Source organism: Berghia stephanieae, chromosome 15 (genome assembly GCF_034508935.2).
Source record: "Berghia stephanieae isolate SIO BIC M18660-M18661 chromosome 15, UCSD_Bste_1.3, whole genome shotgun sequence".
Classification (NCBI taxonomy): domain Eukaryota; kingdom Metazoa; phylum Mollusca; class Gastropoda; order Nudibranchia; family Aeolidiidae; genus Berghia; species Berghia stephanieae.
In genome coordinates this window covers 7,291,431-7,307,251 of record NC_088374.1, presented here as the reverse complement: position 1 = coordinate 7,307,251, position 15,821 = coordinate 7,291,431, and the positions used below count along the sequence as shown (strand labels likewise).

General features: G+C 34.3%; 1 protein-coding gene across 1 annotated transcript in view; it reads right to left on the bottom strand.

Annotated features, from left to right (window-relative positions):
* The window catches only part of LOC144960315 (uncharacterized), a 41,122-nt gene that overhangs the window by 3,064 nt on the left and 22,237 nt on the right, over window positions 1–15,821 (bottom strand). The window contains exons 2-5 of the mRNA XM_078893371.1: window positions 14,518–14,723; window positions 11,437–11,596; window positions 2,841–3,752; window positions 18–212 (exon numbers count right to left, since the gene is read on the bottom strand). Of these exons, the coding sequence (XP_078749497.1) occupies window positions 18–212; window positions 2,841–3,752; window positions 11,437–11,596; window positions 14,518–14,723 (1,473 nt within the window). The remainder of the gene's footprint in view (window positions 1–17; window positions 213–2,840; window positions 3,753–11,436; window positions 11,597–14,517; window positions 14,724–15,821) is intronic.

The following is a 15,821-nucleotide window of genomic DNA, read 5'->3' as shown; positions in this document are numbered from 1 at the left end:
GCTAAAGTAACACTTACGATCGTGCCCATAATATGTCATCACAAACAACTGGAAGGTGTAGAGACCATGGACCGGAGCTTTGTACACACCCGTGGATATTTTATAATCTTCCCCTATGTTTGTCTGGACATTGTCAAATTTTAAGACATCACCGTTGGCCAGAGATGTGTATGGATTTTTTAGAGCGGCATAAAAGGCAGATACTGTGTTTTCTGGAATGTAAAGCGAAAATTAATTCTTTGTTTTAGACATCGTTGGTGTGGAAGATGTGTTAATCAGGATGATGATGATTATGATGATGATGATGATGATGATGATGATGATGACGACGACGATGATGATGATGATGATGATGATGATGATGATGATGATGATGATGGTCAACGAAACATCGACATATTGATTTTCACACCCCACACAACAGGAACAACCATGTATATACTTATGGATAACGAGAGTAATCCCCTTTGAGTAAATGACCAGTCTGACACGCGTACTAAGCCTATCGCGCTTCTTACCATGACAATAGAAATGGAAAGATGTTAACCCATGGATTATCTCCCTTCATTCCACCCCCACCACACACACACACATACACACACAAACACACACACACACACACACACACACACATCTCTGGCTTTGTGACAGAGACACACGTCAACGATTAGAAGCATAACGCGAGCCTATATTTATATTTATATATACGTGTATGAAGTTGAGTCTATTTTTTGATTACCCCATCCTATTAAAGAAGTCCCATTTGAACTGGTGTGCTAGGTATATCATTAGACTATCTATGAACAACACTTCTATTCATTTTAGGAGTAGGCCCTCTAAATATTTAAATTAATATACAATATTTTCGTGAATATAATACCTCTGAGGTCATCCGCTTTCTTCATACAGAAAATACGTTTTACGTGGACAAATCTGACGCGCTATATATCTTATACTATCCAACAAGATTTCAATCACTTCCCATGCTGGAATGTGGAGAGTGATTACAGCCCTACAACTATTATAGCCTGACATCAGTTATACGCAAGAAAGCATGACAGCGCTGACGAATGGACCGAATTCTCCTACATAACTCTCAAGATAAACCCCCATTTCAAATAAACAAGAAAGAATGGCTATGTTCTAAGTGCTCAGCGATGTAATAAAATAAAACTGTGTAATATATACGTACATTTCTACATTTAAAACTGAATAAAGCTATTATAAGTGGTTGTGAAACTTGTTATTTCTAAAGTATTATTTAATTGCCATGAGGGTTATCTGCTTATATATATATATATATATATATATATATATATATATATATATATATATATATATATATATAATATCTAAGCAATACTTCATCACAGTTTATTAATATCATTTATTATGCAACTGGTAGGTCAGTACCTGGCCTGAGTGGTCGGGAGTAGCCATGCGGATTGACGGCTTGTCGTCATTCATGCATAGCCTATTGTAGCTGCCAATGTTACTTCTTGTACGACCACTAGCTTCTGATTGCCCATTGGAAACTCGGCCTTCTGCAGTTTTATTCTGTAACCCAACAATTTGTCAGGGCCTAGTTTGTCACATTCCTAGATATTCCTACACCCAGTTTGTCACACACCCAGTTTGACACCCAGTTTGTAACAGACCGAAGTTTTCATTTCACGAAGGAATTTTGATATTGATAATCATTTTATTTTAAAAGCGTCTGATGTCAACAGGAATCACTCTTATTCGTCGTCAAAAGTGAGCAAATTTGAGGGTAGATAACATTGCCCAAGATAAATAACAAAAGTAGAGGAAGTGCGGTTTCAACCTGGAGAAGTCCACGTCGAAGTGGAATGTCTTACCAACTTGGTCCCCACTCTCCTCCGGATATAAAGGTAACCAGTCTATAATGCAATATTTAGATTCTAAACCATTCGATATAATACCCGTTGGGTTGTTTTAGTTACATTTAACAATAATTTGGACATTTTAGTTGCTACACCTGATTTGTTATCGGTGCTGTTGTTATTGTTACTGTTACTATTGTTGTTGTTGTTATTGTTGATTATGATGATAGGGATGATGATGATGAGGAGGAGGGGGAGAAGGAGGAGGAGCAATAGGAGGAGAAGGAGGAAGAGGAGGAGGAGGAGGAGGAAGAGGAGGAGGAGGAAAAGGATGATGATGATGATGATGATGATGATGATGATGATGATGATGATGATGATGATGATGATGATGATGATGGTGATGATAGAGTCTGGTGTCTCCGAGTTATTGCGCTATAGAAGTTTTCAGCTTTATTATTATTATTATTATTATTATTATTATTATTATTATTATTATTATTATTATTATTATTATTATTATTATTATTATTATTATTATTATTATTATTATTATTATTATTATTATTATTATTATTATTATTATTATTATTATATTATTATCATTATTATTATTATTATTATTATCATTATTATTATTATTATCATTATTATTATCATTATCATTATTATTATTATTATTTATTATTATTATTATTATTATTATTATTATTATATTATTATTATTATTATTATTATTATTATTATTATTATTATATTATATTATTATTATTATTATTATTATTATTATTATTATTATTATTATTATTACTATTATTATTATTATATATCTTTTAAGTAATATATATATAGTTGACGTGTGGTAGTCTTTTTGTATTTTTCTCCAATCATAAGCTTAATAAAACTTATTATTCAATCAGAACATACAATTTTGGATAAATGAAATTGTTGCAAACACATTATATCAATATACAAAAACAATTAAATTTATCTCACCTTGATCTTCTATCTTCTTCAGTTGGCCTTGTTGTTCTATCATTTTCATATTCTGATATTTCACTTGCTGTTTCTGTTCTTCTATTTCCATTTGATGTGCTTTTATTTGTTCTTTCTGATTGTTTATTTCCTTTGTCTGATTTTTCATCTGTTTACTCTGTTCTTTTATTTGTTGTGTCTGATAATTCAATTTATTCTCTTGATCATTCATTTGCTTTTTTTGAAATTTTATCTGCTTTTCCTGATTTTTCAGTTGCTCTTCGTGATCTTTCATTTCATCTTTCTGATTTTTAAATTGCCCTTTCTGTTCTTCCATTAACAATTGAGATGCTTTTATTTGTTCTTTCTGAATTTTTATTTCCTCTGCCTGATCTTTCATTTGCTTTACTTGATCTTTCATTTTTTCTTTCTGATATTTCATCTGTTCATTTTGTTCTTTCATTTGTTGTGTCTGATTTTTCATTTGATTTTCTTGTTCTTTCATTTGCTCTTTCTGATTTTCCATTTGCAATTCCAAATTTTTCATTTGCATTTCCTGGTTTTTCATTTGCAGTTCCTGATTTTTCGTTTGCATTTCCTGATGTTTCATTTGCTTTTCTTGATTTTGCATTTGTTCTTTTTGTTTGTCTATTTGTTCTTTCTGATTTTTCATTTGTTCTTTTTGTTCTTCCATTTGCAATTGATGCGATTTCATTTTCTCTTTCTGTGCCATTATTTCAACTTCTTGTACTTTTACAATTTTTCTTAGTTCCTGCATTTGATTTTGTTGTGTCAACAAGTTTTTTTCAAGTCTGTCAATTTTATCCTTTTCTACTTTGTTGTTTTTTGCATCGCCTATGCAACTATGGAGCGAATTTTCCAAAGTAGTTATCTTCTCTTGGAAATATCTTAAGGTTGCTGGTACGCCGATATCTATAAGTAAAATGTAATAAAATATATAATTAAACTCAAATTATTTTTTAAAAGTCTCAAATTAAGTTTTATATTGCGCAAATCCAGTGATTACGCTCGAAGCACTTTACAAAAGGCTCGAAAGCAACAACAACGTTCAGGACAAGACCTGGCGCATTTATGGTGATATATACATTTTGTTTGACAGAGGCAATGCTGTTGCAATCCACGTATTCATTTAACACATTAGCACAATGGGAGAATTGGAAGAAAGAGTCACTCCCAGTACTCAACTTCGCACCGACAACAGTAAAAATTGAACCAAAGACCTGCGAGACCTACGGCACAACACAAGACCACAATATCACAAATATTGGTTGACATGAGGTAAAATGTCTGCTATAAATAAAGTATTTAAATTTCGAATAGTACTCAGCAAAATTCTTTGAATAAATCAAAAACTTATTAAAAATTTTGCTCAGAAAACCCGTCCTTCAAATTATATTGATCGATAAAAAAATGGCCTGGATCTTGTTAAATGTCTCAAATTTCGTACTTTAATGAAACATTCCTGAAATCCCAGGTTTGAGAGCTTTTGCCAAGATCTGGGTGATTATTATCTATAATAATATTTGAAGGACAAGTTTACAGACTAAAATTTAGTTCGACTGTGTTTTCAGAGCACTATAGTTCGGACCTTATAACAGATTTTCAAAAGCGAAGAATTCGGTTTAACAGAATAAAATATATTTGAGCACACAGTGCTTTACAGAAGGTCCCTGATCAACAGCAACACGTGACATGTAGAACGAGACTTGACGCCTGTTAGACGATGCTACATTTTCTTTCCGACAAAGATAATGCTGTTAACCTTCAGTACTGATTTTTCACCTGAGAACGGCGAGGGAATATTTTGAGTAAATAGCCTTTTCTATTGACTCAACTATTCGTCGATCAAAACTCGAACCCAGGACCTTCCGATCCGAAAAGTAGAGTAACACCTTTGGACAGCATTATAACCCGTTCTTTTATTATCTTTACTATCCACTTTAATTTTTGATAACATAAACAATTCAAAAGGAATAAGTCAAGGGAGTTTTAAGAATTAAACATTTATTATCACAAAACAATACAAACCATATCTGGACGGCATACTTACAAACATTTTAAACACAATTAGATTACGCTTCAATGTAACGAGAACCAACGGGGCATCTCCGCCAACGTCATACACACACACACACACACACACACACACACACATCCTCACGCTCTCATAATTCAACACGAATTGAACTAAAAATCCATCCAAAGTCCATGTGCTTCGCACTTGACCAAATTTGAGGTCAACTCGAACTAGTTAGGGTATAAGATAATATAATAATTATATATCTTGATTCGTAACAGTGAGTAAAGAGCTTTTAACAACGACTCAACTATGCGTCGCTCAGAGTGGGACTCGAACCCAGGACCTTCCTATTCGAGGAAGAGTGATATTACGGTAGACCAAGCACAAAACCGCACCCATAATAAACGCCATATGGCCATATTCTTCATGGCGGATTCGGTGAACATGACAATGAGAATATCGTATAGCTGATCTGGTAATGTGTGTCTATTCGGTCTCTAAATCTCCTGGAACGTCTTGATGAAGGACCCAGACGTTCTTGATAAATTATATGTGTTGTGACGGTGTTGCGCTCTGCCCTAACCAACAAAAGGACAGTATCTGGGCTGACCCAGATCCAGCCAGTTTTGCCGCAATCGACACATTTAGTTTTTTCATTCATAACTCTTAAATTCTAATGACTAGTGAAAGGCATCTAACATTAAATAATAGCTAATGATGAATTGCGTTTTTCTGTTAGTCGGCGATTTCATTGACGTAATATGTTGAGAAATATTTTGAGATGCTGATCTATCTTGGTTAAAGCCATGCAAATAACTCTACCTGTAACCAACAAAAGGACAGTATCTTATACTGTTCATCATTGGTTAACCAAATGAACAGTATCTAAGTTGTGAATATAGTAAAATACGAATAACTCGATCGACAAACGTCTCACACGAGTCAAGCTTCTCACGTCTCCCACCAGTCACAAACGCAGTCCAAAACGAAGACATGGCCGTCAAAGTATTACGTCATAATCATGCATAATACTTGACACCTTTCTGACTCAGTTTATTGAGTAAAAACTGAAAGTAATAAATATCATAGTGGGGAATATAAAAACCATACTGTTGAAATCAGCTATTAAGAAGGAGAACATTAGTGTTTAAATCATAAAAATCGGTTGAGAAACAACTGTTTTAAGAGTAAATATTATTTTGAAAGTGGATTTTCTCCCTGTTTGTTTATTTTGATAACTTATTTATTTCTTGTCCGATTTTCTCGATTCCTGTATCATTTTTCATTTTTCTCTGAGACAAGATCGGTGATGTACTTTATTTGTTTGAAATCTGACTAAAACATACATTGGCTTTTTTCACAACAAGCCTTAACTCTAATACATTCAAAAGGACACAAAGAAGGTGACGCAACTTTCAGACGTCGTCGAGAAAAGCTCTAAAGCCCCCCATAGACGCCGACATCCGCTGATAGCGGTACGGATGACCTATCGCTGTGACCCGATCCCTGCGTTTATCGCAGATGATTTTTGCCCACATACGGGGAGATATTTTTTTGAGGCGATCGGCGATCGGGGGCGTGGCAGTATAAAAAAGTGGACAATTTTTTTTCGGATTTTCGCTGTTTTCACGTCTGAATCGTGATCAGCGTCAAATTTACAATAGGTTTGATACTAAGAACTGTGTGTTTACTCCAAAAATTGGTGAAATTAGAAATAAATTTTAATTAATAGTGAGGCTATGTGGCCGACAGAACCGATCCCAGTTACTGTCTGTTATTCTATCTTTCGTCTTGCGCACAATAGTGATTACTTCTCACTAAATTATATCAATTAGACTGTTGAAGGAAAGAAATTGACATCATTCCACTCTTTGTTATTGTATTAAGGCAGTCATTTTGGTAATTAGTTCTCACTAAATTATATCAATCAGACTTTTAACGTTCAAGGTTACTCGTAGTTTTGTATGACGGTACGTTATTTCCGACTGGTGGATGTTGTGATCATTTTACCTAAACTCATAGCATCAATAACCGTCCAAGATATTCGCATCATATGTAGCAATAGCTATAATAATCTAACATGTCGAGAGAGAGAGAGAGAGAGAGAGAGAGAGAGAGAGAGAGAGAGAGAGAGAAAGAGAGAAAAATTTACTTGCGCTATATATACCGCTATATTCAATAAAGGTGCTCAAATCACTTTATAAGGGTCTTTGGCCAACATAAAAACATGTTAGACGAGACATGACTGTTAAGCGATATTGCAATTGTTTCCCGACAGAGACGACGCTGTAAACAGCGAGGTACTCATTTTAACAGTGAACAAGGTGAGAGAATGCGAGTAAAGAGCCTTTTCCAAGGACTCAATTAAAAAAAAAAAAAAAAAAAAAAAAAAAAAAAAAAAAAAAAAAAAAAAAAAAAAAAAATTGAGCATTTATATAGCGCAATATCCACTTAACGTGCTCAATGCGCTTTACAATTATGCGCCATTCAGAGCGGGACTCGAATCCAGTACCGTCCGATCCAAAGGCGAGTGTCATTTCACAAGATCACATGCATAGCCGCACAAAAAAGTGATGTGAGAATAGATTCATATGTATTGAAGGAGGAGAGAGCGGATGGAGTGAGTAAAGTTCTTGGATATTTATAGAAGGAACCAAATTGACGTCACTCATCTCATTGTTATTGTTTTTAGACACCCATTTTTATGATTAGTTCTCATTAAAATATATCAGACTATAACGTTCAAGGTTCCATGTAGATCTTTGGGCTGGAGTGATATTTCTGGCTGGCGGACTTTGTGAGTATTTTAATTTAACACAGAGCATCAATAGAAGGAATGAATTTGACGTTAGTCAACCCGTTGTTATTGCTTTTAAACAGCATTTTATAATTAACTTATCACTAAGTTATATCAATCAGACAATGAACGTTCGCGTTTGCAGTTTTGTGTGTTAATGTTATACCCCGATGGAGATGTCGTGAGTATTTTTCCAATACGCATAACATCAATACATTTGCAATCCGATTTAAGTTTAAAAGCAGCGTAGACCACGGAAATTTTTCCATTTTGTGGACAATAAAGATTTTTTATTTATCGTCATTATTATTATTATTTATTATTATTATTATTATTATTATTATTATTATTATTATTATTATTATTATTATTATTATTATTATTATTATTATTATTATTATTATTATTATTATTATTATTATTATTATTATTATTATAAAACAAATCGACAGTGTTCCCGTGGCAGGTGAAACGGGTACTCCTCGGGACTACTCGCATTCGCATCCCCCCCCCCCCAACCACCACCGCCACCACACACACGCACACAGCTCTTTTTTTTGGGTGGGGGGGGGGGGGGGGGGGGGGGGGCGTTGTTTGTAGAGTATAATTCAGGGTTACAATGCCCACCCCTGTCATCACGTAGTCAAGGCTTTTTGGCATCTGCCAATCCCAAATGTCTGTTTCAAGGTCGACCGTCATGTCGCGTCAACGGGTGAGGAGGAAAAAAAAAAAAAGAACTGGCATATTATTATATCATTACATTGAAAATTATGAAAATTATTTTTTATTTTGTATGAAATCCTTTATAAATTTTACGATGATCAAGAACGAAACTTTTGCCATCTACCTCTTCCTGGCGCAACATTTATAAAAATATTATTTAAAAAAGATAATAACAGCATTTATTTGGCGCAATATCCACGTGCTCAAAGCGCTTTACAAGGGGTCCCAAGGCAACAGCAATATTAAACTTGAAAGACGAGACATGACGCCTGTCAGGCGATGTGACATTTTTTCCTAACAAATTCAACGAACGGCCATGTACACATTTTACACCTGAGTACGGTGAGAAAATGTGAGTAAAGAGCATTTTCCAAGGACTCAACTCTGCGCAACGCAGAGCGGGTCTCGAAACCTGAACCTTCCGATCTGGAAGCGAGAGTCATACCACAAAACAGGGAGGAGCACTGTTCTGTCGGCCACATAACCTCAATATTAATTAAATTTTATTTCTAATTTCATCAATTTTTGGAGTAAAAACATAGTTCTTGGTATCAAACCTATTGTAAATTCGACGCTGATCACGAATCTGACGTCAAAACAACGAAAATCCGGAAAAAATTGTCCAATTTTTTATACTGCCACGCCCCCGATCGCTGATCGCCTCGAAAAATATTAAGCAAAGCGGGCTTTGCGAGCGATGGACCGTACCTAGGTTTATCGGCCAGGTATTTGGCCACACACATTGCGTTTTCACCCCGGTTTGCCTGATCATGGTTCGGACGCCTATCAAAACCGTGCGTGTATGGAGCCTTTAATATGTAAGCAGTCGCAGCAACAAATCAGTAAAAAGCTGTAAGTAATGGTGATAGGTCAAGAACCAGCATCATCTATCAAGAACCAACACTTTGCTCTCAGAATGCCTTGACCTCTTACGAGCAAAAAGTTTCGAACTGATGATGGACCTATGAAAAGTTTGTGGGCGGGATTTTGTCATGATTGACAATCGGACTCGAAAACGCGGTTATAGATATCAAAGTGTAGGATGTGATCATCCAAAGATGTTACATGATTGACATGGCCATTTAGAGAACTCAGTATCTAGCAGAAACAGAATCTGAGCACAATAGAGTAAACCTATCGGTGCAACATCAATCATCCTTCGACGATACAAGTCTGTCTCTTTGTGTCATGCATATTGGTATTTCATTTTCAACCTTTGTGTTTTTGATACCATCTACCGGTAATTTAATAATAATAATAATAATAATAATAATAATAATAATAATAATAATAATAATAATAATAATAATAATAATAATAATAATAATAATAATAATAATAATAATAATAGATCTTTATTGTCCATAAATATGGCAATTTGTCATTTAGTTACACTTGTTATAATGTTAAACGATAACTGTAAGATTGAACAGATATTTCACTCCTACTTATTTTCTCTGTCTCTCTCTCTCTCTCTCTCTCTCTCTCTCTCTCTCTCTCTCTCTCTCTCTCTCTCTTTCTTTCTTTCACACGTGCGATATACACAACATAAACATATTCATTTCGTTTTCAATTTGTTACGATTGTGGCAATTCGACACCAAAAATTATCATCATTATCAATTGGTCAGTTAATCTTACATTAAATAAATTAATCAGTTAATCAGTCAACGAATCAATCCTTGGTTTTTCTGTACCTTATGAAATATTCAAAATTTTTATTGCTGATGGAACGAACGTTGATTTATACTTGTTAGTTCTACATTTAATCTGACAAAACCTTCTCCCAGATGGTAAAAGACTAAATTCATGGTATAAAATATGTTTTTTATTGTTGGTAATTGAGAATGCTTTCCTTTCTATTGCTTTTCCATGAATTCTTTCTACTCCATCAAGAGGATGGTTTATTATTTTTGATGCCTCTTTGATAGATTTTGAAATTTTTTATTTATCTTTAAATCGGCATCCTCCAAACCATATGGTGCAGCCAAACGCAATTACACTTTTAATCAATGAGTCATAAACTCTTAACATAGTTTTCTTCCTTACTTGAAATGTTCTCAATTTCCTTAGGATGTATAATCTTTGGACAACTTTCTTAGATATTATATTAATATGTTGAGAGAAATTGAGGGAACTATCAATGGTTATTCCTAAATATTTAAAATAGTCAACTATCTCAACATCATCAGAGACAAATAAGGCGAGTAACAAACCCTCCCCCCACCCCCCCCCCCCCCCCCCTCCCCGCTCAAAAAAATGTTTACTTTGTTTTTGATCTCTTGATAGTAAATAGATCATCAAATTTGAAAATGCTATATCTTCCCACATTGCACTGATCACATTACGTATTACCCACGCATACACAACCCCCCCCCCCCCCCCCCCCCCCCCAACACACACACACGGACTAATACACATGTCAGATGATCAGAGTTCCTCGTGGCCAATTTCAAAATCAAAGGCATCCAAATACACCCTTATGTGAACTAACGCTCTGACTGCCTTGTAAGCTCATCATTTTTGATTTTTTTTTTAAAAAGAGATCGACTACATTAAGGAAAAAATAGTTTTGAAAAAGTAAATAAAAGATATTTTTAAAAAAGACATATTCGTGGCCAATCTTGGCCAAATTGGCAATGCATATGACCATCTGGCAGCCCTGCAAGTAGCGATGTCTGCTTCCCAAGCCGTCTCGAATGGTCCAGCCATGTCGTAATATTATTATAATATTCGTTGTCGCCACCGTCATGCTCACCGTACGGGGCGGAGACGACCGTCTGAGATACTGTCCTTTTGTTGATTAAAGATGGGGCTTAAATCGGATACTGTTTCAAGCAAAAAAATTTAATCGCCTCTAATTTCAAAAATATTTGAGATATGATCATTCTTACAACTTTGTAAGCTTTCCTACGTCTTAGAGTGTCGATTAAGTGAAAAAATGATTTTTTGAGAGATACTGTCCTTTTGTTGGTTAGGGCAGCACTGGGAACTCCATGAGGGCTAGGATATGGTTGAAGCTTAAAGATATATTATTTGATATTTGATTTCACTTACCGCCCATAGTAATGTTAACATCAACTATCGCTTCCTTCACACGAAACGATTCGATATACCCTATTCTGCATGTGTATAGACCGATGTTTTCGACACTAGGGTCTTTTATAGTGATGCGTAAATAACTTTGACTTGCGTCTTTCGTGATATTCCCTTCCGCCTGTAAAATGAAAGAAATATGAGATCGTTGCAACATCTATAAAGATGATGATGATGATGATTATGATGATGATGATGATGATGATGATGATGATGATGATGAAAATTTATTATATAGATTTGCAAGAACTTGCCGCTCTCATATTTGAGTGGAATGAATATGTTTTTGTGTAGGTCAGACATGTTACCAACATGAAACCAAAGTGTTATGTCAAAAAAATGTCTTCATTCTCTTTGAAGTGGCAAGACCACTCTTCATGGAGGACTGAATGTGTAAACCTTGTTTAAATAACATTCTTGTTTCTGAGGGATGGCATCCTATTTTCTGGTATAGATCACAGGCGTTTAGTGCTTTCAGTTTAGTTCGCCAGGTAAATCTAGCCAGTCTAGTGATGATGAGTCATAGCTTTACACTGAGGGAGGGAGACAATTTTTTCGCCTTTTTGATCGATTTTTTCTGAATTTCAAACTAATGTAGTATTGCCGTTATTAAGTGTAGCAAAAATATTTTTATACTACAAAACAGTTTATTAACAGAGTTTTCATTGATTATTTAATCATTATTATGATGTTGTTAAAAAGCAAGAGGGATAACCCATGAAATTGATACATAAATTTAAGTGAATTAAAAATTTTAAGAGAACATTTTAACATGTTCAACACTTAAGAATTTAAAACAAAAGTAATGGAAATGATGTTGAATATCTGTAGAATGTAGACATATAAATTTTATACCAGTAGATTGAGGCGTTTTTGAGATATCAGTTCACCTGTACGTAAAAGTAAGGATTTTGAGTTAAGTAAAACTGAAATCCAATCACAGCATTGTCTTAATAGAAATTTTTTAATAAACCAGAAACATAGTCAAATGTGATTCACTTATATTTATCCCAGAATCAACGAATAATAAGAATTCCATTAAAAATTGTTATATAAGGACATTCATTTAAAGACAATCAAAACCACTAAGAAAATCTTAAAGAGTTATTATAATTTTCATAACCTTATTTTTGAGATATCCATGCCCATTACTTTTTTATGTACTTGACTTGCACCTCTTTTAATTTGTGTGCCATATAGACTGCATATAGCACATCACTGGTGAAAGATTAGGATCATATTCACTTCATTAAGTATTGTTTCTTGTTCAGAGTTTTCTCATTGAACCAAAGGTATCAATACCTGCATCGCATTTCTTTAAATTATGTACCAGTGAGATACATTTCTCGCAAATTGAAATATTTAAATATGTCAGAATTTCACATTTATATTTATAGTCAATTGTTGATAACGTCTAGAGTCTTTTAATCCTCTCAGCACGGCTCTGTACTCTTTAACAACAAATTCGACATATTTCATTTGTACTGGTGTGATGACCGTCTTCAGTGTGTCTCTCCATGACCTGAACAGAACTTAAATAAGTAAATTTAAGAAATATCTAAAATTTCCGCTTAAATTCAATGAAATCAAATTAAATAAATGTCTCTTATCATCACTATCTAGTTTTATTATTGGGTTTCTAAAATATCATGAACTATTCTCCTCTTTGTTGGTAACAAAAACAATTATTGAGATTCCTTTCCACACCCTCTATTCTTAAATCCCTGAATCTACACAATAAAGTATATATCATATGAAAGATAATTTTATCTACTTTTCTCTGATCCCTCATCCTTGATGGTAAAAAGTGTTGGTTTGATATTTTGAATTTTTAAATATTTCTTAAACTTATAATTTTAATATTTATTTCATAAAAAACTCTGATTATTCAAAAGAGCAAAACACAAACTTATCATTTAATGATGTAAAGAAAAATAATTGCGTCTTGTAGAGGAAAAGCTGGTCTTTGTATCCATATATGTTTGAAAATTATGAAAAAGATACTGCGTCCACAATAGGCTGAGAAAATTGAGTATTTTGATGAAATTTCTACTACTCCCTGCCTGAGAGAAATTCAAAGCGATGAGATTTACCTGCAGACATAATTTATTGCCAATGCACCCCGTCTTGACAGCTGTTATCACTGTGGTTGACGGTGGATTGTTTACATTACTTGACGGTAGCCAGTGATGGAAGAAGTAACTAAACTGAAAGTTTGGGCCCTATTTAAACGGCTGTGAGATATATACTGGTCGTCAATACAAATAATCCAACCTGCTCTTTTACGTCCTGTAATCCATAGAATCCATTCGGCTACTAAAATACTTATGCCACCTTAAGATTCAATATGTAATCTTTAAATTATTGGTTTTTCGAAGGACTGAGTACATACACACTTCTGAGGAGTTTGGAATCGGAAAATAGAAGATGTGACGTCGCGAATTTTTCCTCCTATTGTCACAAACTTCGTTATACCTGGCATGACCTGATGCACATAATTTGAAATTAAGCTTCACTTTCAAAAATTGTGTTGAAATGTATTCCTGCAATGAGAAAGGAGTTTTCTTTTTTAAAATGTTAAATATTGTTTCAAAACCCATTTCTCATCGTTTTGAATTTGAACGCAATTTCCATTATCTAACTCTATCCCATTCTGACTTAAACCCATATCGATCACAAATGCCGGTTTTGAGATATAGGAAATAAGTCTATAGCATTTATATAGCGTTTTATCCACGAAATGTGCTCAAAGCAAACAGCAACACTTAACATGTAGAAGGCAACATAACGTTTAATTTGCGATATTATATATTATTCCAAACACAAACAACTCTGTTAATGGTAAGGTCTTCATTTTAAGGCTGAGTACGGTGAGATAATTTGAGTACAGAGCCTTTTACAATGCACTGCTCAGAGCCGGACTCGAACTCAAGACCGTTCAGTCGGTAGGCGAGTATCATATAATAACATACTATTATATAAAATTCACTAGACCACATAGCCGCACTAGAGAGAATATAACGGATAGAGAGTGTAACCAACCTGCATATTGTCCTTCATACTTGGTCCTTTGATAAGTTGATTATTGGTAAAGAGTGCAATGGGGTCTTCTCCCTTTTTTCCAATCTCAACGCTCACCACAGTAATGGCCCAGTAAGCTGGTCCATCGGCCACACACGTGATGTTCAGTTCTTTTGTAGTCAGTTGGTTGATGGATTCAGGGGACGAGGTGATGCTGATAGCTGAACCTGGAACATAATAATATTATGTAAGCAATCGGACGAAATCATTCATTGTCGTGAGAAAGTAGGAAAAGAAAATTGAGTTTAGAGCAAATAAATGCAAACAAACCACCAACAGTAACATGGGAAATTAATTGTCAAAAAAGTAGAAACTATCGATGTGGAACATGAAAGTGCAATCTGTGCCTTACTAAAAATTGGAAAACTTTTACAGTTATAAACACAAGATCTCTCTCTCTCTCTCTCTCTCTCTCTCTCTCTCTCTCTCTCTCTCTCTCTCTCTCTCTCTCTCTCTCCTTCTCCTCCTCCCGACTCCGCACCACAGAACAATCAACATGAACACCAACACATCGGATTCATCCAACCGAATCCAACTGATGTTACGCCATGTGTGTCAACTGGGTCGTTTTGAATGCAAATATCAGTTGATTCATTTTACTCATTTAATATGCTCAGAATTGATAAATTTATAGAGAACTGTCTGAACACCAGACATCTATTAATAAACACAATATTTATATCTGTTGCTATGAAAAACCCGGAAAAGTTTAGAAGCCTGCACTATAAATTATACAAGACTGGAACTTTATCATAAAAACCCAATTATTCAAGATTGTGTTTACAATTTTTCAGAAAAAAATATTGAAAAAATTTAATTCGACGATTGTTTTAATTACCACACCTCAAAACTATCAGATCAAAGAATGTGGACGTTAATTCCCAAATTTGGATCTAACTTGTTGATCCCTCATTTTGCATTATAACTGATCCGATGCATTTTTCCATGATTCAATTAATGTTTTAATGTTTTGAATAGTGACTCAACCCCACGAATTTTGAATTGACTCTTTTAACTCTGTAGGAAAAACGTTGTACCATCCATATAACCCAACAATTAAAGAGTGCTGTAGTCCATGGGATTTCCAGTCAAGGTACATTTAAGGCTATTCATCTTTGGAAATAAATGAAATATGATCTTTGTTCGTACTGAACATTCCAGTACTGTGCAAATTCAAATAGACAGGGTGAGTTTTCTAAAATTTTAATGAATAATAATCTTCTTTTTATTGTGGTAATGTGAACTGGCCTAATGAGTTTTTTCAT